At 31.0% G+C, this 26,468-nt stretch overlaps 1 protein-coding gene across 2 annotated transcripts in view; it reads left to right on the top strand.

Annotated features, from left to right (window-relative positions):
- The first annotated feature begins 209 nt into the window (after nucleotides 1–209).
- The window catches only part of LOC148599688 (cardioacceleratory peptide receptor-like), a 49,809-nt gene continuing 23,550 nt past the window's right edge, over nucleotides 210–26,468 (top strand). Inside the window, exon 1 of one of the 2 annotated variants that reach the window (XM_088558559.1) lies at nucleotides 210–540. In XM_088558559.1, coding sequence (XP_088414685.1) covers nucleotides 424–540 — 117 coding nt within the window. In that variant the 5' untranslated portion in view covers nucleotides 210–423. Of the gene's footprint in view, nucleotides 541–23,920; nucleotides 24,487–26,468 lie in introns of those variants that run through there. The other variant, XM_088558560.1, reaches the window with a different exon arrangement.

The following is a 26,468-nucleotide window of genomic DNA, read 5'->3' as shown; positions in this document are numbered from 1 at the left end:
GTTTGTTTTTGTTTTGTTTTTACCAAATGCCTCATATTAATTGCTCATAAGGTTTACTATATAAAACGCAAAACGAAAATTGAAATGTTTAAACAATATAGTTCTGCTTTAACAATGTACTTTATATGTTTTTTAGATTAGAGTACACATCCATTTTCCTTTAATAAAATATTTAAACTTTATAGACAAAAAATGCCGGAGGTATTACGGTACAGTTGTAAGTAAAACGTGTTTGATGAAGAAGGAGGTGGAAAATACAATATATGACTGTATATGGCTAAACGTACAATGTTTGATTGTTTGTTGAAAATTGATTCGTAAGAATTCAAACAAGAAAAATATATCGTTACCTATATAACTTCGATTCGTTCTGGATTCATGACATTTATATATGTCGATTCTTGCAGTGGGTGTTAATATCAGATGCTTCAAAAATCAGAAAACATGGACGATATGGCAACTACGTCTTCAATTGTAGAATATATAGACGTTGGAAATGAAACAGTGAAAACAAATAACAGTACACCATTCTTTTACCAGGTACGTATTTTTTTTCCAATAGACACTTTTTTGTTTAACAAAGGGGAATCGTTGGCCGTTTTGAACGACTATGACATGGACTGTTCCGGTTGAATGTTAATTTTCAATTCATTGAAGCGTCAAAAATCTATTTGACGACAGTACATATGTGTGAAACGTCCTGGTAGATGGGGGATGGGGAATGGGGAGTGCAGATGGGGACAGTATATTGGAATGGAGAGTTTAAATTGAGAGGACTGTATTTATTGATTTGAAAAATATATTAGATTTAATTAAAAATAACAGTTTGAATGTCAAATAATATTTAAAATATAAAGTTTAATTTGATACTGCAAATATTTCATGCAAAATACTCAATTGGGATTCTATTGGTGGGTGGATATTTTTATACGGGAAATGGGTAAATATTAATGTGGAAATGGAAAGAGGATGATATATGGTATAAGTGGGAAATTTACACCATTCAAGAGCTGTTTGCTTTTATGAAGTGAAGAATTTCTAATACAGCGAAACTGAACCCTACGTAAACTGGATACATTTTTACCCAGCTGTATAAATCAGACATCATCTGAAATCTAACTTATATTTTGACATATCTTAGACTCTGGTTAAAAAGGTAGACCTAGGGTAAGGGAGACAACTCTTACAAATCATTGGAACGTTTGTATTTAGCATTTTCATCAACGTTATATAAGCATCAAAGTAACTTGGACCAATTTCATTCTGTTTCAAAATAAAGTTTAGTAAAATTGAGTATGATATAAACATATCACTGATTTCAAGAGTTATATCCCTTACCTTAGGTATACCTCTTTAAATAAACACTTGCCTTCACCGAAAAAGTTATTCAGCCTCAAAGGGATTTTATAAGGATAGGTTTCACTATATTAAAACCATATAATACCATGCTATTCATTTCAATCATGAACATATGCCTCATTGTCATAATGGAACATGTTGATATGTATTTACTTTCCTTGATATGAAACAATGCGATTATTTATATAGGAAACAGTACAAAAACTTATATAGTCAGGCTAGTAACCCATCTTGGAGCAGATTCTGAATCAGGTTCCATGCGCCCTCGCTGTACATCAGCTAATAAACAATCATGTCATAAACCATTTTTATTTTGTTTTGTTTTGTTCACAAATGAGATGATATAACTACATGGATCTTTCCACAATGAATGAGCGATCATAAGTTAGTTCATCTTAGATAAATAAATGTTGAACTGAGTAAACTTCTTTTTCTCACAGATCCTTAAAACTATTATTATTACGGTACGCTGTTAACGTGTTTTAAGGAGTAACTATTCAACATGATTTCTATAATCATGGTAGATACATACCATTCAATGGGATTTGGGAGTAGTAATGTTTGATGTATTTTTCTCTCCGAAAACATGCAATTTTAAGAATAAAAAAAAAATAAAAGCGCATGACGATTGTTTGAGCTAATTTTATTTTTGTTTCATACTGTAGTATTTATTACACATAGTTGCATTTATAACTCTGGTAAAATCAAGATTTTTGTAACAAGAAATAAAACTCTATATTTAGTTATGAAAAATGTAGTGGTCTTTAAAGGCTGATAAGACTGGAAGATAGCATTCAAAACGTGTCCTCTGTAGATCAACAACATTCCTACAATAAAATAACGGTAGTTAATACTATCTAATTGTATATAAATATTATTGTTATCGCTCTTGATATTCTTTGATGCAATTGATTAAAGTGTGAAATGAATTCGTGATTTTCGTAAAAATACATTCGTTCCTGTCGCATTGTTGACGTGTATGTATCTAATAAGATATACTACGCCTATTTTTGTTTATATCCAGTAGTTGATTTTTTTCTTACCAGAATAAAGATATTATAATACGTGACGTGCTAAACAAAAATGTTTTTTTTTTTTCAATCGTAGCATGAATTGTCAATCAACATCAATCTCTTCTATATATGCAAGGTTAATCGTTGATGCAAAAACAAAAATATTTGAAGAAACAAACATTCATCTGTTCAAATCAAGAATAATTATCGAGTATATGAGCTTACCTTATTAGCCAATTTTAACGCATTTAAGATTATTAATGAAAAATTCATAGGCTATACATTGAAGCGTTTGCCAAACAATCATTCTGTGAAGATGTTGTCTTTTAAGATGTCTTCCCAAATCCTTACCATCACGATGTGAAATTGCAGACTTATAAAAAGTAAATAAAATGTCAAGTCATCCTTTATGTATGATAACTTTTGATTATAGATGTCCGTTTTGATCAATAAATGCTAACCGATAAAAATTCAATGGTAGGATCCAACCAATATTAGTATGTTACTTCAGAACTGGTGAACTGCATGTGAGATCTTGTCGAACATTGTGCACGTCCTTAGCTAAGAACCTATAGATGTTATATGTTTGTTTGTTTGTTTGGTTTTTTTTTTTGTTTTTTTGTTTTTTGTTTTTTTTTTTGTTGTTGTTTTTTTTTTTTGTGTTTTTTTTAATTTTGTGTTTTTTTTTTAACATTAACATGACTTGTTTATGTATTAACACGATATATAATATTGTGTACACCTAAATCATTTAAACTAGGATCATATTCAACATATGATTTATAATTGGGTCAAACAGTGCATTTTTAATTTCGTTCTTTATTTTTGTGATTATTTTTTTGGTCATACAAATCATCAATTAAAACGATAACGAATTTTTAAAGTGTGCATATATTTATTTAATTTCAAACTTCATTTTTATCAGTAGAAATCTACCATAGTTGTTGAAGAGTAACCAAGGAAACCGAACTTCTTGTTGAACTAATACTCAAAACATAGACATTTGTTTCTATAAATATTTAAACATGTACGGCACCTGTACTATTCATCAAACATTCCAAAAAGGGCATACATCTAATTAAATTACCTCCTGAGAACTTTGTTGATGCTTGAGACTGAAATGACACTACCTTGTAAAGGCAATTGGGTTATGTTCAAGCCGAAATATTGGTTATATTGCCGAATCATATTGTGTTCCTTATTTCTATGTGTTGTTTGTTAGTGTTTTGGTTGATTGGCATATTTGAATGTTTTAAATTGGTTAACAGTCCATGACTTTGCCGTTTTTCTTCTATGGTATGATTTCTTCTTTCTATAAATTCGAACATTTGTAAAAAAGAAATATATCAAAGACATAATAGGGCCTATCATATGAGTTTGTAGTTACAAGCTAATAAGAATTACGGCTATTAATGGTTTTACTGCTGCTATGGATCAATTATGTATGAACCATAGCTTCATAACTGACTTCGTATCACACCTTATTGAATACGTGTGTGTACATTGTATTCCACTATTTCACTGGCAAATATTCCTTTAAAAAGCTAAAGATTAACGTACACTCATTTCTCCTAGCCAACGTGTTCTTTTTTATATTCAAACGAAACTGAATTTCTTCAGAATCTCGTAAAGAATAAAAATATAAAAGATGCTGACTCCTGTAATTTCACATACAGATATATTGATGATGTATTGTCCATTAACGACCCTTCTTATGGTAAATGGCAATTTATCTACCAGAGCTCGAAATAAAGCAGACTAAATAGACAGCTGATTCAGACGTATTGAATTCGACAACAGTGGTCATCTCAGCACTAAGTTTTATTATAGAGGAGACGACTTTAAGTTTAAAATTATGAATTTCCTTACCTGTGCAGCAATATACTTTCATCCCCTCTATGTGGTGTTTATATTTTACAACTGATTTACATCACCGGACAAAGTACTAACAATCTGAGCTCCTTTAACGCCATAAGTATCTGCGTAACAGATTCCTGAATCAGGGGTAAGAGGAAATGCGTTTCAAAAGGTCTCTTACCAATGTCTTCTCAAATATCAGTTCCTGGTTGAAAAATATTCAGTTTCTTCTAAAACAATGATTGATGATTGTTTTTTTTTGTACTTTTTCTTAATGCTTATATGACCATTGAATTACCAATTATGATGATATAATATGCAAATTTAATCACTACCGGTATATACACGCCATAATGGAAGGGGGAGATTTGGCGTGGTATAAAACCTTGATTTATCTACTCTTTCGTATGAAATGCATTTATCATGCCAGTACCATTGCAGTTCAAGCTGCACGGGAGGTATTATATCTACTAGTCTTTTGTAAAATTTATCGTTTTACTTGACTTGATTATGGATCGAACTAGAGTTCGGTCATTTTATTACAGATGTATTACCATTATATTTTGTTACACGAAATACCTGAATATATGATTAGATAGTGTTTTTATCGCGTTAATCTCAAATATTATAAGCTATTACAAATAGTACATTAATACTACAGTGGCAGATAACATTACTTTTAAGAGTATTCATAACAGAGAGCAACATGTCTTACAGCATCAAAAGTCTTAATTTTAATAGTGTATACAAATTATCAACACTAGACCATTAACTTTTAAATACTTTACTCGTGAGTTGTCCAAATACGGCAGTCAAATTTATGATTCTATCTAAATAATATATCTGATATCGTAAATTATATTGAGTTAACAGTGTAGGAATCTACATACCATTATACTACGAATACAAATATACTCAGCTCAGCATAACTTTTTAAGTTCTCAGTTTTGTTTAATATCTCATTCCAGGCCATAGACAAAAGTGATTTGTTTTCGATAACCCGCTTGGTATCGAATTGGTGAATAGGCTATCCGAAAAATAAAATAATTAATTAAAATAATTATACAGAAATACCAATTGTCAATTTCTAGTTTGCTGTCAACGTTTATAAATATGTACATGTAACCCCGTATCTGCAACTTAAGAATTACAATTTAGAATGACAAACGAATATCAGATTACATTTTTTTTAATTTGTTGCTTTACCAATTCTCGACTTGATGGAATTAGGTTGGTCGGTCAAAAAACAAAAACAAAAAAAAAACAAAAACAAAAACAAAAACAAAAACGAAAATGGAAACCAGACATACATATTTACAATTTATATTCTTAATGAAAACATTTTTTTTTATTTTCAACGATTCAAATATCTAACCAGACATAGTTTAGAAGTGGGTTTCTAATCTACTGTATGTACCCAAACATCAATTATCATTTTATTTTTAAGTGTCCAATTAATTCAAAGTGCAATACTTAACACAGTTAATATCCTTTCATCCTTGAATCTATAACCTTTCCTAAATTTTGATATAGTTAGGTTAAAAAATAGGTGATACATAGGGACTAAAAAATTTAAAAGAAATTAACGTTTTAAACAGGGTTGATCAAAAACATGCATTTTTTAACTTATCAATTATCATTGTTTTGTGTAAACAAATTGGGTTACATAAAGATTTAGTGAAAACACCTACAAAGTACATGTACAAGAAAATATCAGGGGCAGAAAATTGAGTATGCATGCAGACGGATTCCGTTAAAATGAAAAAAAAAATATACATTAATATCTTCTATTTTTATTTCACAATTACATTTTGAGACTACATAATATTTAAAAAAAATATATATATATTTTTTTTTAAAGTTAAATTGTCTAACGGTTTTTAAATCTGAAAAAAATGCGGTGAAAATTAGTAATTTGTCATTAATTTGAAGACAATAAGACTGGCAAATTTAAAGAAAAAAACAATCATGGAGGCTGAAATGGTCTTCAGAAAAAAAAACGAAGACAAGTAAGCATGTTTAAAATGAATTTCCTCAATTGTTTTACAAGGTCTCTTGCATATTTCCACACAAAACTTCATTTCTTTGATTTTCTCGCCAATTATCTCCCCTTTATTTACCAACTTCCTGTTGAGAATAAAAACAAACCCGCGAGGTTTTCAAATCCTTAAATTGAATACAGGAACAGTTTATAATATTTTTTTTTAATAAAATGTATTTTATTGTATTATCTGTAGCCAGTGTTAACATGCTTTGCACAACCAAAACTCTTATACATGACTTTTGTTTGAATTAGTGAATGTATGCAGTCATATTCGTTCGATCTTCTCACTGATTTGTTTAATGAACAAAACTAGAAGAAAGCATTGTACGTACTTTTCTTTTGAAAAGAAGATGTTATACTTTTTCACTTGCCATTTTTTGTATTCGGTGGCAATAAAAATGATAATAGGAAAACTGAAATTCTTTTCTCTTATCTGGAAAAATCGGGTCGGCAATACCACCTTACATGGATTACAATTAACAGTTAATGTCACATGTTGCTCTTTTCATAGATAGTGATATGTTTCACTTCATATGATTCTCAACGTTGGCCGTATCTTCTTGTTTAGCATCACTTGGCGTCCGTTGTCGTCGTTAAAAATTGCTCGGATTAAACTATGGACGATTGTTATGTAGAGTATCCTGCACAGAATGACTTTTGGATATTTGATATGTAACAAACATGGCCGTAGTTATTAAAAATGGAAAACAGAGATCAGACAGCTGATTTTTTGCATGTATAAAATTATTAAGAATGATGAGTTCTGTCCGTGGACAAATTTTGATGAAAATCTTTTCACCCATGTTGGAGGATTAATCAATGTCATAGCGGTAATAAAAAAAATGCAATCCAGGGACAAAGACCACACATGGAAAACAGACATACACAACAAAGAACATAAAGTAACTAAAATCATACATACAAAGTAACAATAGCAAACGAGCAATTCGGACTCCACGGACCATGTGCACCGGTAGGGTAAAAACTGGGAGCATTAATTTACTTTTTGGACGTTTTTTGTTTCCTTTGATGATTTTACTTTCAAAAATATTCTCCCCAGAAACTACTATACAGAACTCAATGAAAGTTGTTATTTCTATTTTGTGTAGGATTTTCTCAACAAAATGACCGTTTGAATTTTAGATCAGTTAAAAAAGATGGCCGATGATACTAAAATGAGAACAAAAGTGGTCAGACATCATATGTTTTCATATATCTCCAAAACCGTTAGGTTTAGCCAATATCTTTCAGTTGCCGGATTGTTTCTCATTACATGGCCTACAAAAGTTGCCAGGGATCAAAGTTGTCAGACAACTCCATGTAAAAATTATTGCCATAGAAAGGCAAAAAATACGTTTTTAGCAGTTATCAGTCAATATTTTGAAAACGATAATAGATAGAATGAAACTATCAATTGATGGAATGATCCTTATGATAAATCATATCAACATCGTCGTGGAGTCAAACTTGTTAGACTCCTTATTAGGATTTTTGCCCTTGAAACATATTAACGGTTAGTATATCCAATTAAAAGCCTTCTACAAAATATCGTGATTAGATCATTCATTTGCATATCAAAGGATTTTGCATACAATGTTGACTTTTGTTTTAAATTTGCACTTCTGTCTTAGCACGAATTACTTTGAATTACAAAATCACAGGATGCTAACTAATTTTATCAACATTTTCAATTTTGTTATTTAATTTCCATATCAGGTAGTCAATATTTGCCCTGGGGAGGCACTCTGTCTGGTAACTGGCTAAGAATTTCAATCTAATGATTTTGATAATAGGATATGTTAGTATATAAAACACGTGTACACCAAACTCGAATTTGTCATAATGATATATTGGTAAATTTCTGTTTTCACACGTAGAAATAACCAGATGGGCACTACCTTTGCAAGAAACCATATGGCACCGAGGTTTTTTTTTATCAGGCAATCCGTCAGCTTTGTCAAATACGTACTATGTATCATACACATTTTATCTAATATTTCCATAGTTTAAAATATGAAGCCCTAAAACACCGAGTCTCTGTTTTATATATTTAACATGGTGACACATATGTATAAAACTCCTTTGACATATTTTGTTAGAACATAATTTACTTGATGTGGCTTCCTAGTTGATGAATTTGGTTTTGAGTATCTCATTATGATTATTGTTTTTTTTTATTTTAGACATCAATAATATTCTATTATTGTGCTGTTGATAAAAGGGGTCTTTTCCTGTAGCAAACCGGAATTTTTGTATTTTTACATATCAGTTTTGTTCATTTTTCTTTCCTCTGAAAAGAAATCAATTACGGGAAGAGAAACGGACAAGAATCTGGTGAATTCAATATAATAACAATATTGTAGTTGAATGTATCGCGTTCATTTATCTGCGTTCACGTTCGTTTACTTTCCTTTCCCGTTTATTTTGTAATTTAACTTTTCATATATTGATACTCACCTAAAATATTACATATCGTGGTTCAAATATATGTGTATACTTAATATGGAGAGTAACCATTTCATAACTGTTAATTACAACAACACTATCGCTATTATACCGTTGAAAGATTAACAACGTTTAAACATTTTTATTACTAAAATATTGATAAGTTTGGGGAGTGTCTGATATGAATTACATTGTGCATGAGATTGTTTTTGCTGATAGATTAATATACTTTTCAAATTGATTGTATGGCGTGTAATTTAGTCAATTTAAGTATCATGAAAGGTGTGATTTATGGTTGGAAAACCTACATAGTTTCATTTTTTAATACTTTGTTTAAAATGTCATAGTAAAAAAAAAGCAACTTTGTTCATAGGAGATACAAATACATAGAATGTACAATTGGATTGAAAATTAAGGGAAATAACTCTGTAAATTACACTAAAATACAACAGAAAATATTTGATTTTTCATTTGAATTATCTCCTTATAGGGACAGATTGGAATGAATAACGATACATTTCATCATATTGTTCTATAAAGCAACTTGATAATAAAAATAAAACAAATGTAGCCTTTCTAATTGACGAATCACATTTTATGGAATTTGCCTGATTCTTACAAAAACGGCTACTTAAATATGATAATATTTGCAATAGTAGCAAAATTATTTCAATCACACCTTGTTGTGTTCGATGTACACTAGAGACTGTTACAAATAGCTTATTTTACTTCTAAATTGTTGCATTAATAAGAAATCAATTAGAAATGAAATGGATCAACTCATTACATCGTATACACATTTTAATGAATCGGATGAAGTAATAAATGTAGTTTTTAATCAAATAAACTTGGAATAATTTCTCTTTTAGAATATGTCATACCAATCAATTAAAGCCAATGAGATAACTCATTATTGCGTTTGTACTATACAATGTAAATTTTCCACACATGTTTAAAATGATTTTGTATGTACATTTTCAACAGATTGTACGAGAAAACCCTTTATCGTTGCTTTCTGTCTGACTTCTTGTTGTTTTAATCTATATCTTGTGAAATCCTCCATTTATATCGAACATGAATCACATGCTGCAAATAATCATAATTACCTTGCGCACATCATAGATGTCAACGATGACATTTGACATCTATTGGATATCATATATAAAATAAAATATGGCAGCAACAAAAGTGCAGTCATTCAGATTAGATTATTATCATTGTCATAGTTTAACCAAATAACATCAAGCTCCAAGCAGTGGCAGAAGTTCTTTTAGGTTCTTACTTACCGCTACTGACTGGCCTGTCGAAATTCGCGACAATTTTCAAATAAAAAGTCATTTGAAAATCGGATAACGTCACGAAAAATCATTCACTTGCATTTTCTTAGAGGGCTGGCGATAGCGTCTAGATAAAACGTTAGACACTGTTCGGAGTTTGACCAAATGACATGTTTATATGGATTAAGCAAAGAAAAAAAATAGAGTGAAATGAACAATTTCATCAATGCGATATGTCGTCATTGTTTCACACACACATTTTTTTATTAAAAGTTATTAAAAGTTGCTTGATACATCTATATGACGAAATGTATTTAAAAAAATCACACACACACACACACACACACACACACACACACACACAAACGATCCATGCTTCCACTTTTAAGTGGAAATCGAGTTGCTCATTTACTTTTATTACTTTGTATGTATTATTTTAGTTTCTTTATGGTTTTGTTGTGTTTTCTGTTTTCCAAGTCTGGTCTTCATTTTTTTTATTACTGCTAGATTATTGGTTCCCTTTATTACTCATTCAAAGTATAATACGCTTATTGCGTATGGTAGTGTAAGTAAATATGCAATGCATGCAGTCTATGTTTATACAAAAAGCTTTGCTACTATGCATTTACATGTACTTATTTTTTCATGAGTTCTCACTGACCATTACAAATCTAGTGTGTTACATAAGTACGGAAGCATTTTTTTTTCATGAGAATTTAAGAATCGGGTATTTCTCTCTTTTATGTCGATTTCAGTTATCGAGGAAAGTGCGCCACAAGGAGTCAAAATTGCTAAAAGCTGTCCGCAAAAGTGTTCAAATTGACAGTTAAAGTTTTGTTTTGTTTTAAACTACTGTTTTATGAGAATTCCGAAATAGCTATTGTGTAACTTATAATACGTTTGACACTGAAATCGAAAGAATCTAGATGTGATAATTAACAAAAAAATTATATATCCAAGGATTTTGTCCAGACAAAGAAAATAGACAAACACGGTGAAGGAATTTAGTCGGACGTGTATGTAGTTTTTTATTCAAAATTATGTATGTTAACTTTTACAGATGAAATAAATCCAAGGCTTTTAAAAGCGTAATGTTCGTGAAATCAGCGTATTCGGACACAAATTATCAAAATTAAATCCTATTTTCATTTCGATTTTATTTATCAACTTTGTTGTGGGCAACTTTAAACATTATGGTTTATGGTTTGAGTGTGTTTGTATTGTAGAATGTTCAGTTTTAATGGAGTTCGTGTTGCTAATTTACTCTGTTCGTTCCACAAATAAGTACTATATCAAAAACTGATATGTTGAGTGTTTCATGTCGATTATTTTCCTTTACTTTATTGTTCAGTTAAGTAATTTTTAATCTGTTTACATGTTCAAATTTGTACACATGATTTCTTATTACATTATTTTATGAAGTAGAAAATTTTAATTTTGGGAGTTTCAATTTTGCGGCTTTTATTAAGTACTTTTCAACAATATCGTCATTATTTCGTTAGAAAAGAAAACAATTTTGATACGATATATGTCACTTTATAACATATTGTGTTCCTTTCACGTCTGATATAAATAGCCTTTTGCGTGCGATTTCTTACCGATAATATTTACAGTTGGTTAATTAAACTAAATACAATAGTACTACTTATGTTCAATACCTTTTTAAGTATAAACATAAATCAAGTTGATTCTCCTTTCAGAATATTTGTTTACGAATCGGGCAACAACGGGAAAAATCAGAACCATACATTTAAAAACCCCACCGATCTCAAAATACAATTTTACTCAATGATGCTTGCACTCTTTAAGAAGAAAATTATTTGATCTCTGCATCATAGTATTTGTTAAGACATTTTTAAAAAAAAGTGTCAGAAAAATGATATGTCATCGCAACTATATATGTCAACCATGACAACAGATTTATTCAACGGGTCATAGCTTTCCTTTCCTCGTTTGTCTACCCTGGACTTGACTTTTTATGAGCAACCCGGCGGGTGTTTCTAGAAAAGCAGAGGACGCTTACCCTACCGGTGCACCTGGTCCATGCTCCTAGTTTTTAGTGGAGTTCGAGTTGCTCATTTACTTTTGTTGCTTTGTATGTATGGTTTTGGTTACTTTATGTTCTTTGTTGTGTATGTCTGTTTTCCATGTCTGGTTTTTGTCCCTGGAATACATTCTTTTGATTACCGCTATAACCTTGGTTCCCTTGATTACTCTTTGATTACCGCTATAACCTTGGTTCCCTTGATTACTATTTTAAAACGATAGGTTTTTCATATCATGTTTCTTCACAGAGACTGACATTTCAGTGTGAGGCAATTAATAATATTTGATTACAAAAAGAAACTTTCAGTTTAGTGTTTATTTGTTGTCACAATTTTGAAGTTACATTTGCATAACAAAACTTTATATTAAAACCCCCAAAAATGTATAAATGTATAAACATTTTTGAATTATGATAACCCTATTTTATACGTGTACAGAATATTGAAATTTACAATATTTAAAACTGGTATTTTTTGTATTTTCATAAGTGTCACATTAAAAAAATCATTAGATATAGTAGTTAATGAAGCGACACTATGTATAACTAATTCCAATTTCTTTTTTGAAAAAAAAAGATATAAGTTCATAATGAACGAAATAAATTATGAAACACAAAAACAGCAACAAAATAAATTTGGTTTTGCACAAAGAGACGATACATATATCAAATCAGCCTAAATTAATTTGAGATAAATACCGTCGATGATTTACTTTTTAATTAAGACATCCACAATTTTATCTGGATCCAATAAAAACGATAACTCGCAGAAGATTATAATCATCTGCAAGGGTTAATCTTAGTTCATAACATTTATTATGTCTACATATCGATAAACGAGTATATCTTATTATTAAGTCATATAGGATGTATATTTTCTCTGTTATAACATGTGATATATCTTGATTAGAAGTAGGTCTTATTAAATTTATGTAAATGTGACATTGTGTATTTATCAGGGATATTCGTTGTTACGGATTTAATCAAGGTTACTGTTTTCTTTCTCTTCTGAGCCATTATGTAAAATATTTTGTAAGTGGGAAGTTACTTACAAAACATTTTCATTCCTATATTTTAAATCACATACTCGTGTATCTCAAATACACATGTATAAAAAAACCTGCTTACTTTGTGTAAAGATTCATTCGTTAAAAGTTAAACTAGATACAAAAATATGATAAAGTAATATTATATTATATTATAAAAAATGATACAGTAATATTTATTTATTTGTACATGGGAAATTTATTTTATTTCTAAAGCAGCAAGTGTCATAATGGTGTTGCGGTGCACATGTTCAGATGGTGGCACTTGTAGAATTTGTTTTCAAAACAATTCACTTAAATAGTGATTACAAACTTATGTTTTCGATGGTTGTTTTTAGACAAGCAGAGGATTCGATTCTCATTTACCTTGGTTTCTTTTACGCATTATGTTGCTTTTTTTATATTTTTCTTGTGTGTCGCTGTATTCCATGTCTGGTCTTCATCCCTTGATTGCGTTCTAAAGATTCTGAAATCCTGGCTTTGATTACTCTTTCTAAAACAGTTGGTTTCAATTTACTGCAATGACAAAAAGTAAAATGGCTTGCTTAGAAATAACAACGACTACAAACAAAAGAGAAATGACACTTTAATATTGGGATATTGTAGTGCTTTTGTAGACATTTTGATCGTATACTCCAAGCCATTCTTTCTTGATATATAAAAAAAAATATACATTCTTTTTAATATGATAAAGCCGGTCTTGGTTTTACGTCGACTGTCTACTAAATGATTTAGTTTTCAAAAAGGACAATGAAAGCAAGTTTTCCTTTTGTTTATCACTGATGTTTGTCGAGTATCAAAGTTCGTACAAATAGTGTACAAATGTTTTATATCCGAAACATGTATAATTGTGTTGTAATGCATTTTTGTACTTGATAAGTCTTGATGAAAGAGAAGTCAAGGGAACCAAGGTTATAGCGGTAGTCAAAAGAATGTAATCCAGGGACAAAGACCAGACATTGAAAACAGACATACACAACAAAGAACATAAAGTAACTAAAATCATACATATAAAGTAAAACAAGCAAATGAGCAACTCGGACTCCACTAAAAACTGGGAGCATGGACCAGGTGCACCGGTAGGGTAAGCGCCATATGTTTGTTTTAAAGGGAGATTTCTGTTATTGATGAGTATTGGTGAAGAGTACTTTAATTTTTATTCGCCATATTGTTAAACAGTGATTGAGAACTGCTCAAATTGAACCATTTAAGACCTGAAAACGATTCGGTCAACCATTACTACTGTTTTCGGTTAATCATCACAAAGGAACTTAAATATTAAAGGACATCATTGAGATTAATAACAATTATATAAATGAGGCAACGCGCTATGATGTTAATGGGCGGGGAACTCTACTAGATCCAATTCTAGTATCTCCAAACTGTGGTGTGCGGCTTACTGAAGTCGTTGATGTTGACTGCAATTAACGATGTTATCAACTCAATCGAATGGGTGGAATATTTCAATAATATGATATGGGTAACAACATTGATCTAATGTTTACTGAATTATCCAACAAAATTATTGAGATATACCGTCAAAGGAAATAACTATTCGCCCAAAGTATAAACCCTTGTTTAACTCTAAACTGCGTAGCGAGTTCAGAAAACGTGACCGGTTACGCGACGAGGCGATAAAAAGGAAAACCGATATTGTTATTCAAAATTTCAAAAGGCAACGTTACAAGGTCACTAATATGATCAACTACGCTAAGGAAAAATTCTTCGTAAGCGTAAATGACATGCATAATGCCAGTCCAAGCCCCAAGATGTTCTGGGATTTAGTAAAAAAGATTATGAAAGGCTCGGGATCATTAAACCATATACAGACACTTCACGATTAACTACAAACGAACTTGTCGTTTATGACAAATCCAAGTCGGACCTCAATAACCGATATTTCTGTTCGATTTCTTTAATTAACGATGCAAATCGAGCCACTCCAGAATTTACATCTAGAAACGACCAGTCGTAAATAAAGTGTTCGTGAACGATCAAATCCTACCAACCACTTTTAAAAAATCATTTCAATTATTAATTTTAACGACAATATCTGCTTATTTACTGTTTTTTTAATTCACAATTCATCGTTGTCCGAAATGATTTTATTTTTATTATTTTTTTTTATTGGATTTGTTTTCCTAGCAATATTATTCCCTTATAATCACTTTATTTGGTTGTCGATAATTAGTTCTGAATTTCTCCCGCCCAGAAAACGGAGATTTCATATAAAAGACACACTTATTTACTGCTTTTCACAATAATAGGTATTACCAACTAAAACAAATAACTGCATCTGTTAAAAACATGCTGCCGTATGACCGACGTCATTATTGGGGATAGTTCGAATTTCATCTGACCCTGCGACCCTCCTCTTTATTACTTGGAAATTGATATGTCGGGTTGGGGTCAGAACGATGTGCCATACAAAAAGTTGGAGATTCAGAGTACCGCCCTTCACACCCTTCTAACGACTTTCAGGTTGAAATCGTGTAGGTGATATATACCTAGTTCGATTTGGAATTCATTTTTCTTTATGCCGATGTAAGTTTTATTGGTTTTTTGTCATCAAATCTCGGCAAAAATATGTTTGAAAGCCTTCACGCAAGGTCAGCAGCCATTTAGATTCGATTTCCAACTGTACGTGACGCAAGCGAGATTTGGTCGTATGCAAATGAGATCCCGTCATGCACAGATGGTCACGTGAGATCAACAAACACCGCCTTCTTTGTGTGTCCAGACAGGCGTGTGTACTGGAACAACATATTATGAAAACACCCGGGTTGGATCAAATTGTTTGGTGATCCTGCTGCAATACTGTCGGTTGAAATGTGAATATTTTAGATGTGTAAAATATTACATGTGGCAACCCATCCTTAAAATGCCATAATTTAATTGGTTTAAACTCAATGTTTGAGCAGGTTATGAACCTATTTATTGAAAATGCATAGGTGGGGTGGGCGGAGGGTGACAGAGGGCAATCATATACATGTTCTACTGGATTTTAAATTGCTTCAAATTTTTAAATAGCAGTTTATAAATATGTTTTGCACTTATTTTTAATCTTCTATCGCTGAGATTCTTAATTTATTGAAGTATGACTTTATTTATTTCAATGTGAGGTTGTCATTACTGCAACTTAAACTAAGTGTTATTTTTGATGATCTCGATGTCAGTATACCTGTTTCTTGGTTTTGTTTTTCGATGTCTGTATACCTATTTCACGGTTTTATTTTTAAATCTATATTTTGTTTAGATTCTATGGGGAAGGAAGGTCTTCAGGAACCCAATCATATTAAGCTTGTGAAATAGTTTTTTTTTTCCACTGCCAAACATCTCTGCAAGGATTTATTTATAGCATATTTAACTCCTTGATCTCTGTGACATTGTTAAATGAATATTGTTTTCAATGTGTGTGTGTGTGTGTGTGTGTGTGTGTGTGTGTGTGTGTGTGTGTAATCCTTGGGACGGGTTTGCTATTTGTTAATCGTGCTTTACATTTAAAATCAGAGGCTAAGCTTGTTTGTTTCATTATGTTCATTTCTACACAGGTATGTAGTACTTGCAACTAGCTAAAGACTATCCGAATTTCCTCTGATCCTGCAACTATTGTCTTTTTTAATTAGTTATGAAAATGTTGGGCTGGGATATCCAAATAACAAAAGTGGTCGCAGGTTCAGAGGAAATTCGATTGAAATTAAAGATTAATATCATTTTCAGCAAAAAATGTAGCCATACCTCGTGGCATTTTATAAAAACATATCAGTGATACATATATGTACTACCTCATATGAAAGTATGGTCGATTCTTACAACTGAATACCAGTGTGGTTCTGTTTACTAAATGGAAGTCCTAATAAGTTACTATAGATTATGACATAAATTACAAATTATACTCTATGGTCACAAGAAAAGACATCTATATGTATTCAGAGGTCTGAGTCAAAATTATCTCAAATATTTATATGACCCAAAAATTGTTCACTCGTATATTGGTTTGGATTTGTTGTGGTCATCTGGAGAATAATTTGATCTTTACAAATTTTAAAACAAGGTTGCAAACTACAACAGGAAGATTAGATTTTGGGGGTTAAAATTAGGGGCATAAATGGGTCCTAAAACAAGAAATTCATTAAATTTAACAATACAACTCTAATAAAAGTATAGCAATGCTTATGATATTGTTTCACAATAATGTGTACCACAATCATCAGACTTGGATTGATTTGTACACTCCTTGAGACGTTCACGTTTCCCATTTTAGCGTTCGTGCATCGTTTATCATGCGTTTACACATCGTTTTGCATTCGTTTAACGCACGATAGAAGCGTTCTATTTTTTCTCCTTGATTTCGTGAGGGTAGCTACTTTATATCTGGTGTGATTCAGAAGATATATGTAGATCTCACATCAAAATCCTTGCATGCATTTTTCAATTAGATTTCAAATATCTTTTACAGTTTTCAAATTATAAAGGAAGCCACGCCCTAACAAATCTTTGAACCTGATGCCATATGAAATCCAAGTCTAAATACAAAAGCTTTATTAAATATGTTTACCAAATTAACCTTATTATTTTTATTTTTTATTTCTTGTTTTTTTGAGATAATGAAGTACAAAGTGATCCGTGAATGCACTCTAAAACAGACCTTTATACTTATATTGAATTTCAAAATATTGCGTAATATTGTGTTCATAATGAACTGTAAGTTTCTGTGTTAAGTTTGTCAAGAACTAATATTGTGTCCACACTTGCAGAGTTTAATTGTCTGTGGTTGTATCATGCTGCATTTTTGGCAAAGTTTTTTTTTATATTTTAAGTTGAACACATTCTTTTATTGTAGGGTTTCGCATTATCTTTCAATTTGTTTAATTGCTGAGGAAATTTCTTCATTTTTTTATGTTATGTCGAAAGTTATACCATTCACATTAGTTAACTAAAAGTTTATTTGGAATTTACTTCAGACACATCATGTTGAGACAAAATGTTGCACTTGTTTCTATTACTATGTGCATGCATCATAAATAAAACATGTTTATACACTAGTAAATTTAGTGACACATGCCAGTGACAATATTCTTCTAGGATTTAGGTTGCAGGGATTTGATGTCAGATAAGACTTTTTTTGTTGCACAAGCACAATTGTTTTGTTTTAATTCGGAAGCAACCGAAATCAATATTTCATTTTAAAAACAAATGCCATGTTTATTAATTGGGAAAATATAGAATCATTATTATTCTACTTTTCAATGGAAAAGCAAAAAATTCTTTTCAGGAATTTGGAACATTTTTAAAAGATCCCTTTCTCCCCTTGATAATAAAGGCTAAAAACCACTAATTCCACTTCCCTTAGGCTTCTATGCTAATTTCATAATATTCAATGGCTTCTCTGGACTTTAAATTAACTTTAACCTGCAGAGGACTATATATCAGCATGATTCTACATATGTCAGCTCACAATCCTCAGAATGGCATGTGGGGTTAGCAGACTTGCAGTGCAGTACGGGTCACCGGAAGTGAAGTGTCTATAAATAGCATGGGAAATCCCAGTGTTTTCACAAGATAGGGGTATATTTAGAAATCATTATGGAGATTAGGCTTCACATCACAAGAAGCAAAATGCACCTATAAAATGTACAGAAATGTTTTTCCTTTCAGAAACTGTTTAAAATTTGTAAATGAGATGAGAACTTTTTTCACAGCACTATGAGAAACAGGGGTAATTTCTGCGTAGGATTATTTTTGCGTACGTTCCAAATGCTCATTGGTTGAATGGCTGGTCTGTAACCTAAAATGGTTGATGCTTCAGAGATTGAACAAAGACAGATTAATAAATCATAAGACATTTTACAAATCATTTTTGTGCATCAATGTCAAAAACATCATTCTATACAAAAAACATTGTGATTTTATAATTTGAGAGCCAGCACCTCCTGAAACGTGTAACATTCCCATTTTAGCGTGCTTCGTGTGCGTGTATCGTATGCTTCGTGTACGTGTTTCATGGGATCGTGCATCGTGCTGCTTGGGCTTCGTGCGCCTTTCGTGTGCGCACTTCCTGCTTCGTTCTTCGTGTATTGTGCAACGTTTTTCGTGCAACAGTTCTGTATTCTGATGATAAAAAATAGATCCTATGGTAGACCTATTTTACGGAATATTGTTGTAATTTTGTTTTCTATGCCAAAATCGATGTCCCTTTTACATTGAAAAGACAATATTTTTTCTCTGGAATCAATACTTGTAGGAATTAATTGTTTTCAAACATTCGAACATTATTTGTACATATAATAAAATACTGTAAATATTTGAATGGTATTCCGGAATGATCGGGGAAAAATTTCCCCAACTATAACTGTTCATGATTTCATCGCGATCATTTCTTAGTGGTAATCGTTTGTCTTTTGAGAATAAATATTGAGTATATTTTACCCCAATTTTATGAAATTTCAATATTGTCAGACCAGATAAAATGTTTTTGCAATGTAAAATCTATAATAAAATGGACATATTTCATATCAACAATGTAATGTTATTTTTTAGACTAATCAGATGGTATTACATGAGTTGAAATAGCTTAATTATTAAAAAATAGTACTTTTTACCAATATTTTATCAAATTTGGTATTTTATTTTTCTGCTGGAACAAGGATTTTTTTTTAGATAAATTAGATGGTATTGCACTAGCGAAAATAGCTGAATTATGTAAAAAAAAGAGTACTTTATGAAATTTTGGTACTTTTGTTCTCCTGGAACAATGAAAATATATTCCTAATGATCCATATAAAACAAATATGGATATATTTTCTTAATAAATATTCAATTCTTTTCATATTTAGAGCAAAAAGATGACATCGTATAAGCAAAACAAAAACAACAAAAACAAAAACAACAAAACAAAAACAAAAAAAAACAAAACAAACAACACTATTGTATCTTAAAATTGAGAATGTTTTACCCCAATTTATTTAAATTTCAAAATCTTAACATTTGAGACCAGTCAAAATGTTTTTGCAATGGACCATATATTATAAATGGACATTTTTCATATCAAAAATGCAGTATTCTCTTTTTAGATAAATAAAATGGTATCCCATTAGTTAAAATAAAACAATTATTTAAAAAAAAAAAGAACACTTTTACCAATACTTTATGAAAGTTTGGTATTTATGTTCTTCTGGAACAAGGAAGATGTGTTCTTAATGATCCATCTACAACTAATATGGATATTTTCCACATAACAATTACTTCCTTTTCATATTAAGAACAATTAGATTGTATCGCGTCTGTCAAAAACACTCTATTATCTAAAAACTGAGTATATTTTACCAGAAATTAATGAAATTTTAATATTTCCTTATTCCAAGATCAGTCAAAATGTTTTTGCAATGTACCATATATTACAAATGGACATTTTTCATATCAACAATGCAGTATTCTCTTCTTAGATAAATAAAATGGCATCCCATTAGTTAAAATAGCAAAATTATTTTAAAAAAAAAGAGTACTTTTAGTAATACTTTATGAAAGTTTGGAATTTTTGTCCTTCTGCAACAAGGAAAATGTGTTCCCAATGATCAATATACAACAAATATGGACATTTGCACATAAAAATTACTTTCTTTTCATATTTAGAGCAATTAGATTGTATCGCATCAGTCAAAAAACACACTATCATCTAAAATATTAGTATATTTTACCTTAATTTTATGACATTTTAATATGTTCATACTCAGAGACTAATGTTTCTGACAGAATGTCTCTCTAGTGCCCTTTAATCACATATTCTGGTGATGCCAGGAGAAAGGTAGCACAACCTTCTTTGATACCTAAAGCAAAAATCAGTTAATTGAAAAGTTGTCATTTCTAGTGATAATGCTAAATGTACATAATAAAACAAAACTATTTATGGACTTGAATCATCCGTTGAATTCACAGAACATTTCCAAAACATGGATATATTGCATTTTTGAACAAATATTCTCACTTTTTATATTTCCCATTCCTTATTTATTTGTTCATGGTCAAAGTGAAAAAAAAAATCTATTTTTAAACTAAATGACAAATACATGTACATATACCAATCTAATTCATTTTTGGTTATGATTTCAGTAATTTCATATGAAGAAATTTTATTGTTCATTAGTTTCTGCACCTGTTCCTTGACAAATACATGTCATTGGGGGTATAAATAGGCTGGTGTGATGGGTACTAGGATTGCACTAATGGAATAAAAAAAATATAAAGACCTCAGCCCCAATTTTTATGAAGTCGCTTTTTTGAAAACAAAATACATGTCGCATAAATTGGTTCAATTTTCGGAAATAAAATTGCGGGAACTGAATTACAAAGAGTAGGGGACAAGGGATACGAATAATGAAAAATTAAGTGAAACTTACTAAAATTTCTGTTAAAGTCACATTTAAATATGCGTCCATCAAATTTACGACGATCTCCATTTTCCACCTTGATTCCAAATCTATTCATTGTCCCAATTCAGAATTATCGACTCCATGTTGTTTCAGTACACACGCTTGTTTAGATACACAAAGTAGGCGGTGTTTGTTGATCTCACGTGACCATCTGTGCATGACGGAATCTCATTTACATACGACCAAATCTCGCTTGCGTCACGCAAATGTGGAAATCGAAATGAAATGGCTGCTGACTCTTGATTAAGGCTTTCAAACTTCTTTTTGCCGAGATTTGATGACAAAAAGCCGATAAAACTTTCATCAGCATAAAGAAAAATGAATCCCTAATTGAACTAGGTATACATCATCTACAGGATTACAACCTGAATGTAGTTAGTAGCGTGTGAAGGGCGGTACTCCGCGGTATGTATGGCACATCGTTCTGATCCCCCCCCAAACCCAACCCGACATATCAATATCAAGATAAAAAAAAAGAGGAGGATTGCAGAGTCAGAGGAAATTCGGACTATATTGAGGACTCCAGCTACGAATCATGCAAAATGTGATGCGTGTATGGAAAGTGTACATATTTTTACTTTTGGTATTTTTTTAAATGCTTGAGTAAACATAAAATAACGTGTCATAGAAGCCATGTTCATAAGAGATATGACTTATATAGAATTTTATCAAACACATATAATGCATTAAGATGAAAAAGGTTTTGTAGGTATGATACCACTATTAAGGAGAACCAGTCGCCTGCACGTACCAGAAAGTAGTCCGTTAAACAAAGTAGTTCCTAGGATGCATTGTATATTTTTGTGATTTAGTCAGTATATGCAAACTGGGTGTCATCTGAAAGCTTATGATGTCAGGTACACACTGAATACAATAGTTGTGAACTCTGATGTAGAGAATAATTTGTCTTAAGCCCATTGATTTGTCAAATTTCCAAAAGGAAAGTAGTATTTTCAGTACCTGTCTAGTTTCACTTCACCGTTCTTTCTTAGAAGCCATTAAAGGTATGCTGCAGATTTTATGAGAGAGTCTTTAAAGGGTCCGCTCTTTGAAAAAACCTGTTAAAGGTCATTTTAACAAACTTTAAAAAAAGATTGGGACCTTGAAATTTGCTTAATTCAACAATTAAGAATGTAATGGGACTTTTAGTAGTAGTTTTACACCTGTACAATCAATATCGATATTAGAATCTCGCAGTCGGATTCGAGAATTACCGAAATCACGCGACACTTGCATCTTGTATTATCGCAACTCCGAGCTGCATGAGAAATAATCATGTTAAATATTCTTAAAACTATAGATAAATGTATACATTGTGAACGATTGTAATTGTTAGAATGACTCTATCATGCATCTATGAATAGTCCTGCTTTATTTTAAATTTAAAATATGGGTAGAAATCAGATTTTCTTTTGCAAAATGAATGAGTGCGAACACTTGAAATTTCGATAAAAAAAAATGAAAAACAACCATCGTGTGTGTGTGGCTGCAACATCTTTATTTCAGTCCATTTTCTCAAAAAGGACATATTTCTGCAAGTTATTTGGGTCTGAACAGTTTTAATTTCAATAATTGTCCAAAATTATTGTTTAAAATATGAAAAAAATGACAATACATGTATCCAGTTGGATGTTGCAACACCCATATTTCAGTCCAAAATCTTCAAAATGACATATTTTTGCAAAGTGTATATATGAAAACCCTATTTATATACCTAAGTTGTATCAGTCTTAAAGCAACTTAACAACAAAAATGAAAAAAATGCAGTTTTGGGGATATATCACATTTTACAGAATGTTCATGATTCTTACGAAGACTACTACTTAAGACACTCGAAGGACTGACTTTTTTTCGCAGGAACATTAATTGTGCCTTACACATGTCTCTTGTGAAATAAGAAAAGAAAACTGCTTGTATAACTAGCCCTAGACCATTGTGAAAACTCAAAAAAATTAAGATGAAATTCGGACTCTACCAGCACAATAGATAAATCATGTAAAGCGATAAATCAAACTTTCGAAAATTGTATTGCATGGAACTGTATATATACATACATTATGCCGAACTTTGTTTTTATTTTTGTTTTTTTTTTTTTTTTTTTTTTGTTCAAGTTTGTTTGTTTGTTTCTTTTTTTTTTGTTTGTTTTTCGTTTTGTTTTTGTTTTTGTTTTTTTGTTTTTGTTTTTTGTTTTGTTTTGTTTTGTTTTTCCCCAAGAAATAACATTATTCAATTCAACTTTGTATCTATCCTCATTGCTATGATAAGTTTTCCGTAATGAACAAATTATTGTTGTAACAATTGAGTGTATACCCTTATTGACAAGATATCTGAAGTTAACCACGCATCTGTGATTGGCAGTAACAGTTAGTAGATCAAAGTTATACATGCTATTCATCATTTCACCTTTGACGATCTGTAGATCAATGCGGCATTGGTTGTTTTAATAGGTAGTACTGTTAGTGAAGTTTGTCGATCAGTATTGCTTCTTTGAATGATATCTGTGTATACTAAACATACTTGAAATCATAAGCTGGTAGTATTATTTTTTCTTTGATACAGGCATATTCATTCCGATCAAACTTTCTTTTAAGGAGGTTGAAATTGAACAATAATTGCGCACGGAAATAGAGTGAAGTGATACCTTTGGCTACCCAGTTCTGATTAAAAACGTTACTTTGATCTGGTTAAATAAGAAACCATAATTCAAAGTTAAATTAGTTTTATTTATACTTGACTGAAAAAAAATATTCGAGATGATAATGAAAATGAAATCTTAAGAATGACAATTTAGTTAACATTGCAATATATTGTGAGTGATAAGGAACCTTACTCTACTGAGATATTGGACATTTTATATTGAGCAAGGATAATATTAACAAAAAGAAATGGATGAATCGACTTCAACGATAGCTTCAATGGAACTTATTTATCGAAACGGTACCGAAAATGCCAGTACTCCGTTCTTTTACCAGGTAAGATTTCACAATGTGTTTATTATTTTTTAGTATTCTTTTTTATTCAATTGTTTGATGATTAAGTTTTAAAACAATTTAGCAGCAAAGCCAAGAAAAAAGAAAACAAATTGGAACACAGGGATATAATGAAGTTGAAGGGTGTTTGGTGGAGTTGCGGTTAATTTAACATTAAATCGGTTAAACGAAATTGACAATGTATGTTTGTAGGAATACTTTCATCAAGCCACGGTTGAGCTATTGTTCATTTTATTATATACTGACTGGTTGGTTATTTATGGTCAGTTTGATAGTTTCCCTTTCTCATTGTTCCAAATGTCCTCTCCACGATATCAATCACTCTTTCACATTCCCTATTGCCTTATTTCACATTCTCATTTCACCGTTTCCATTCCAATTTGATATTCAAGATCGCCGAATACTTAGTACGTTATAAAAATGGGATATACATGCTACAAAAATAACTGTTGGTTTGTTTTAATACAATATTTATCCAATAATAAATTTTCATTTACTATAAATCATTGTCTGAAAAATCCCAATTCCCAATTAACCATTGCCTTGTACCCATACATTGTCCCATGACACATTTCTTATTGCTCCATATCCCATTTCATTTCGCCCAGATCTCACTAAATTAAGACTTCCCCTCGAATCACGCGATGTATAGTTCCAAGATTCCTCTCTGAATACTCAATAAATCTGATGAAAGGAAACCTATTATCAAAACTACTAATATGACAAGGCCAAAATATATGAAAACTTTAGTTACATTTTTGATGATCTTCTTGATAAAAAATATTATGGTTATAAAGAAAAAATGAATACGCTTTATATATAGTTCCAAGCTCCATGCAGCGTTTCCGCTCTTACTCACCGCTGCAGACAAGCCTTTTGAAATTTTTGAACATTATGCAAATCAAACGTAGCGTTCAATCATTCACTTTTCCCCGACTTTCCAAGATTCTTGCATTTAAGGAGAGGGCTGACTGCAGCGACTAAAATGAATTCCGAACGCCATACGCTGTCCGGAGCTTGATATAGTGGAACACGTCTAAACCTTTCCCGAAAAATTCGAGAACTTGTCTTAACCAGACATTATGAAATCTAGGTTCAAAGGTATGTTCAACTTTGATAAACAAACAAAGAACAGTATTAACCAAACCAGTTTCCGGTCTTTTCAATTTCGTTTAACTGAATGCATGATAAATTTATTAGAGACTCCATCTATTACACTTCAAATTCATTTTAACCCTGCGTTCTAAAAAAATATCTTGGCTTTGCTCTCCAAAAAAAAAAAACATACCTTGAGAGATTGTGTTTAGAAGGTAAAACTGTAAATAATTTACAGAATTCATGACTGAATTCGAATCGAATGCAAATTATGTAGTACAAACTGTGAATTAAAATGCTTTTTTGACGAATAAAAAGGAAAACAAAACAAAACAAACATACACTCAAACAAAAAAAAAAAAACAAACAAACAAAAAAGAAAAATAAACAGTTGTCAAATGCTACATATGTTTTGTTTCTTTCATGTGAACAACCTATAATGTTCTCATATTTTGAAGATTTTCGTGTCTAGTCATGATATATTACATTTGCACCTGATAATGCGTCATTAATTAATAGTTAATCGAAAAAGGTCATTTGAAAACCAGAAGGTATATTAGAAGTCATTTGATTATAGAGAACAAATTTTTCTTTTGCCAATTGTTCTGATCAGAAAACGAACACTGGTATCTTGGAAGGATGGAAGAGTAATCAAAGGAGCCAAAATTAAAGGGAAATAAAAAGAATGTGAAACAGGGACAAAGGCCATGCATAGAAAACAGACAGGCACACACACACACACACACACACACACACACACAAAAGAACATTTAATACTAAAATATAACATACATTGTACAAGGCAACAATAATAAATGAACAAATTGGAAGTGTTTACCACGTCCACAGGTAAGTTTATTTCTGTTTAT

This window comes from Perna viridis, chromosome 13, assembly GCF_037379345.1.
Source record: "Perna viridis isolate PV_CMFRI_1.1 ecotype Kerala chromosome 13, ASM3737934v1, whole genome shotgun sequence".
Taxonomy (NCBI): Eukaryota; Metazoa; Mollusca; class Bivalvia; order Mytilida; family Mytilidae; genus Perna; species Perna viridis.
Note: the sequence above shows the minus strand (reverse complement) of the source record. Positions and strands in the feature narration are given on the sequence as shown.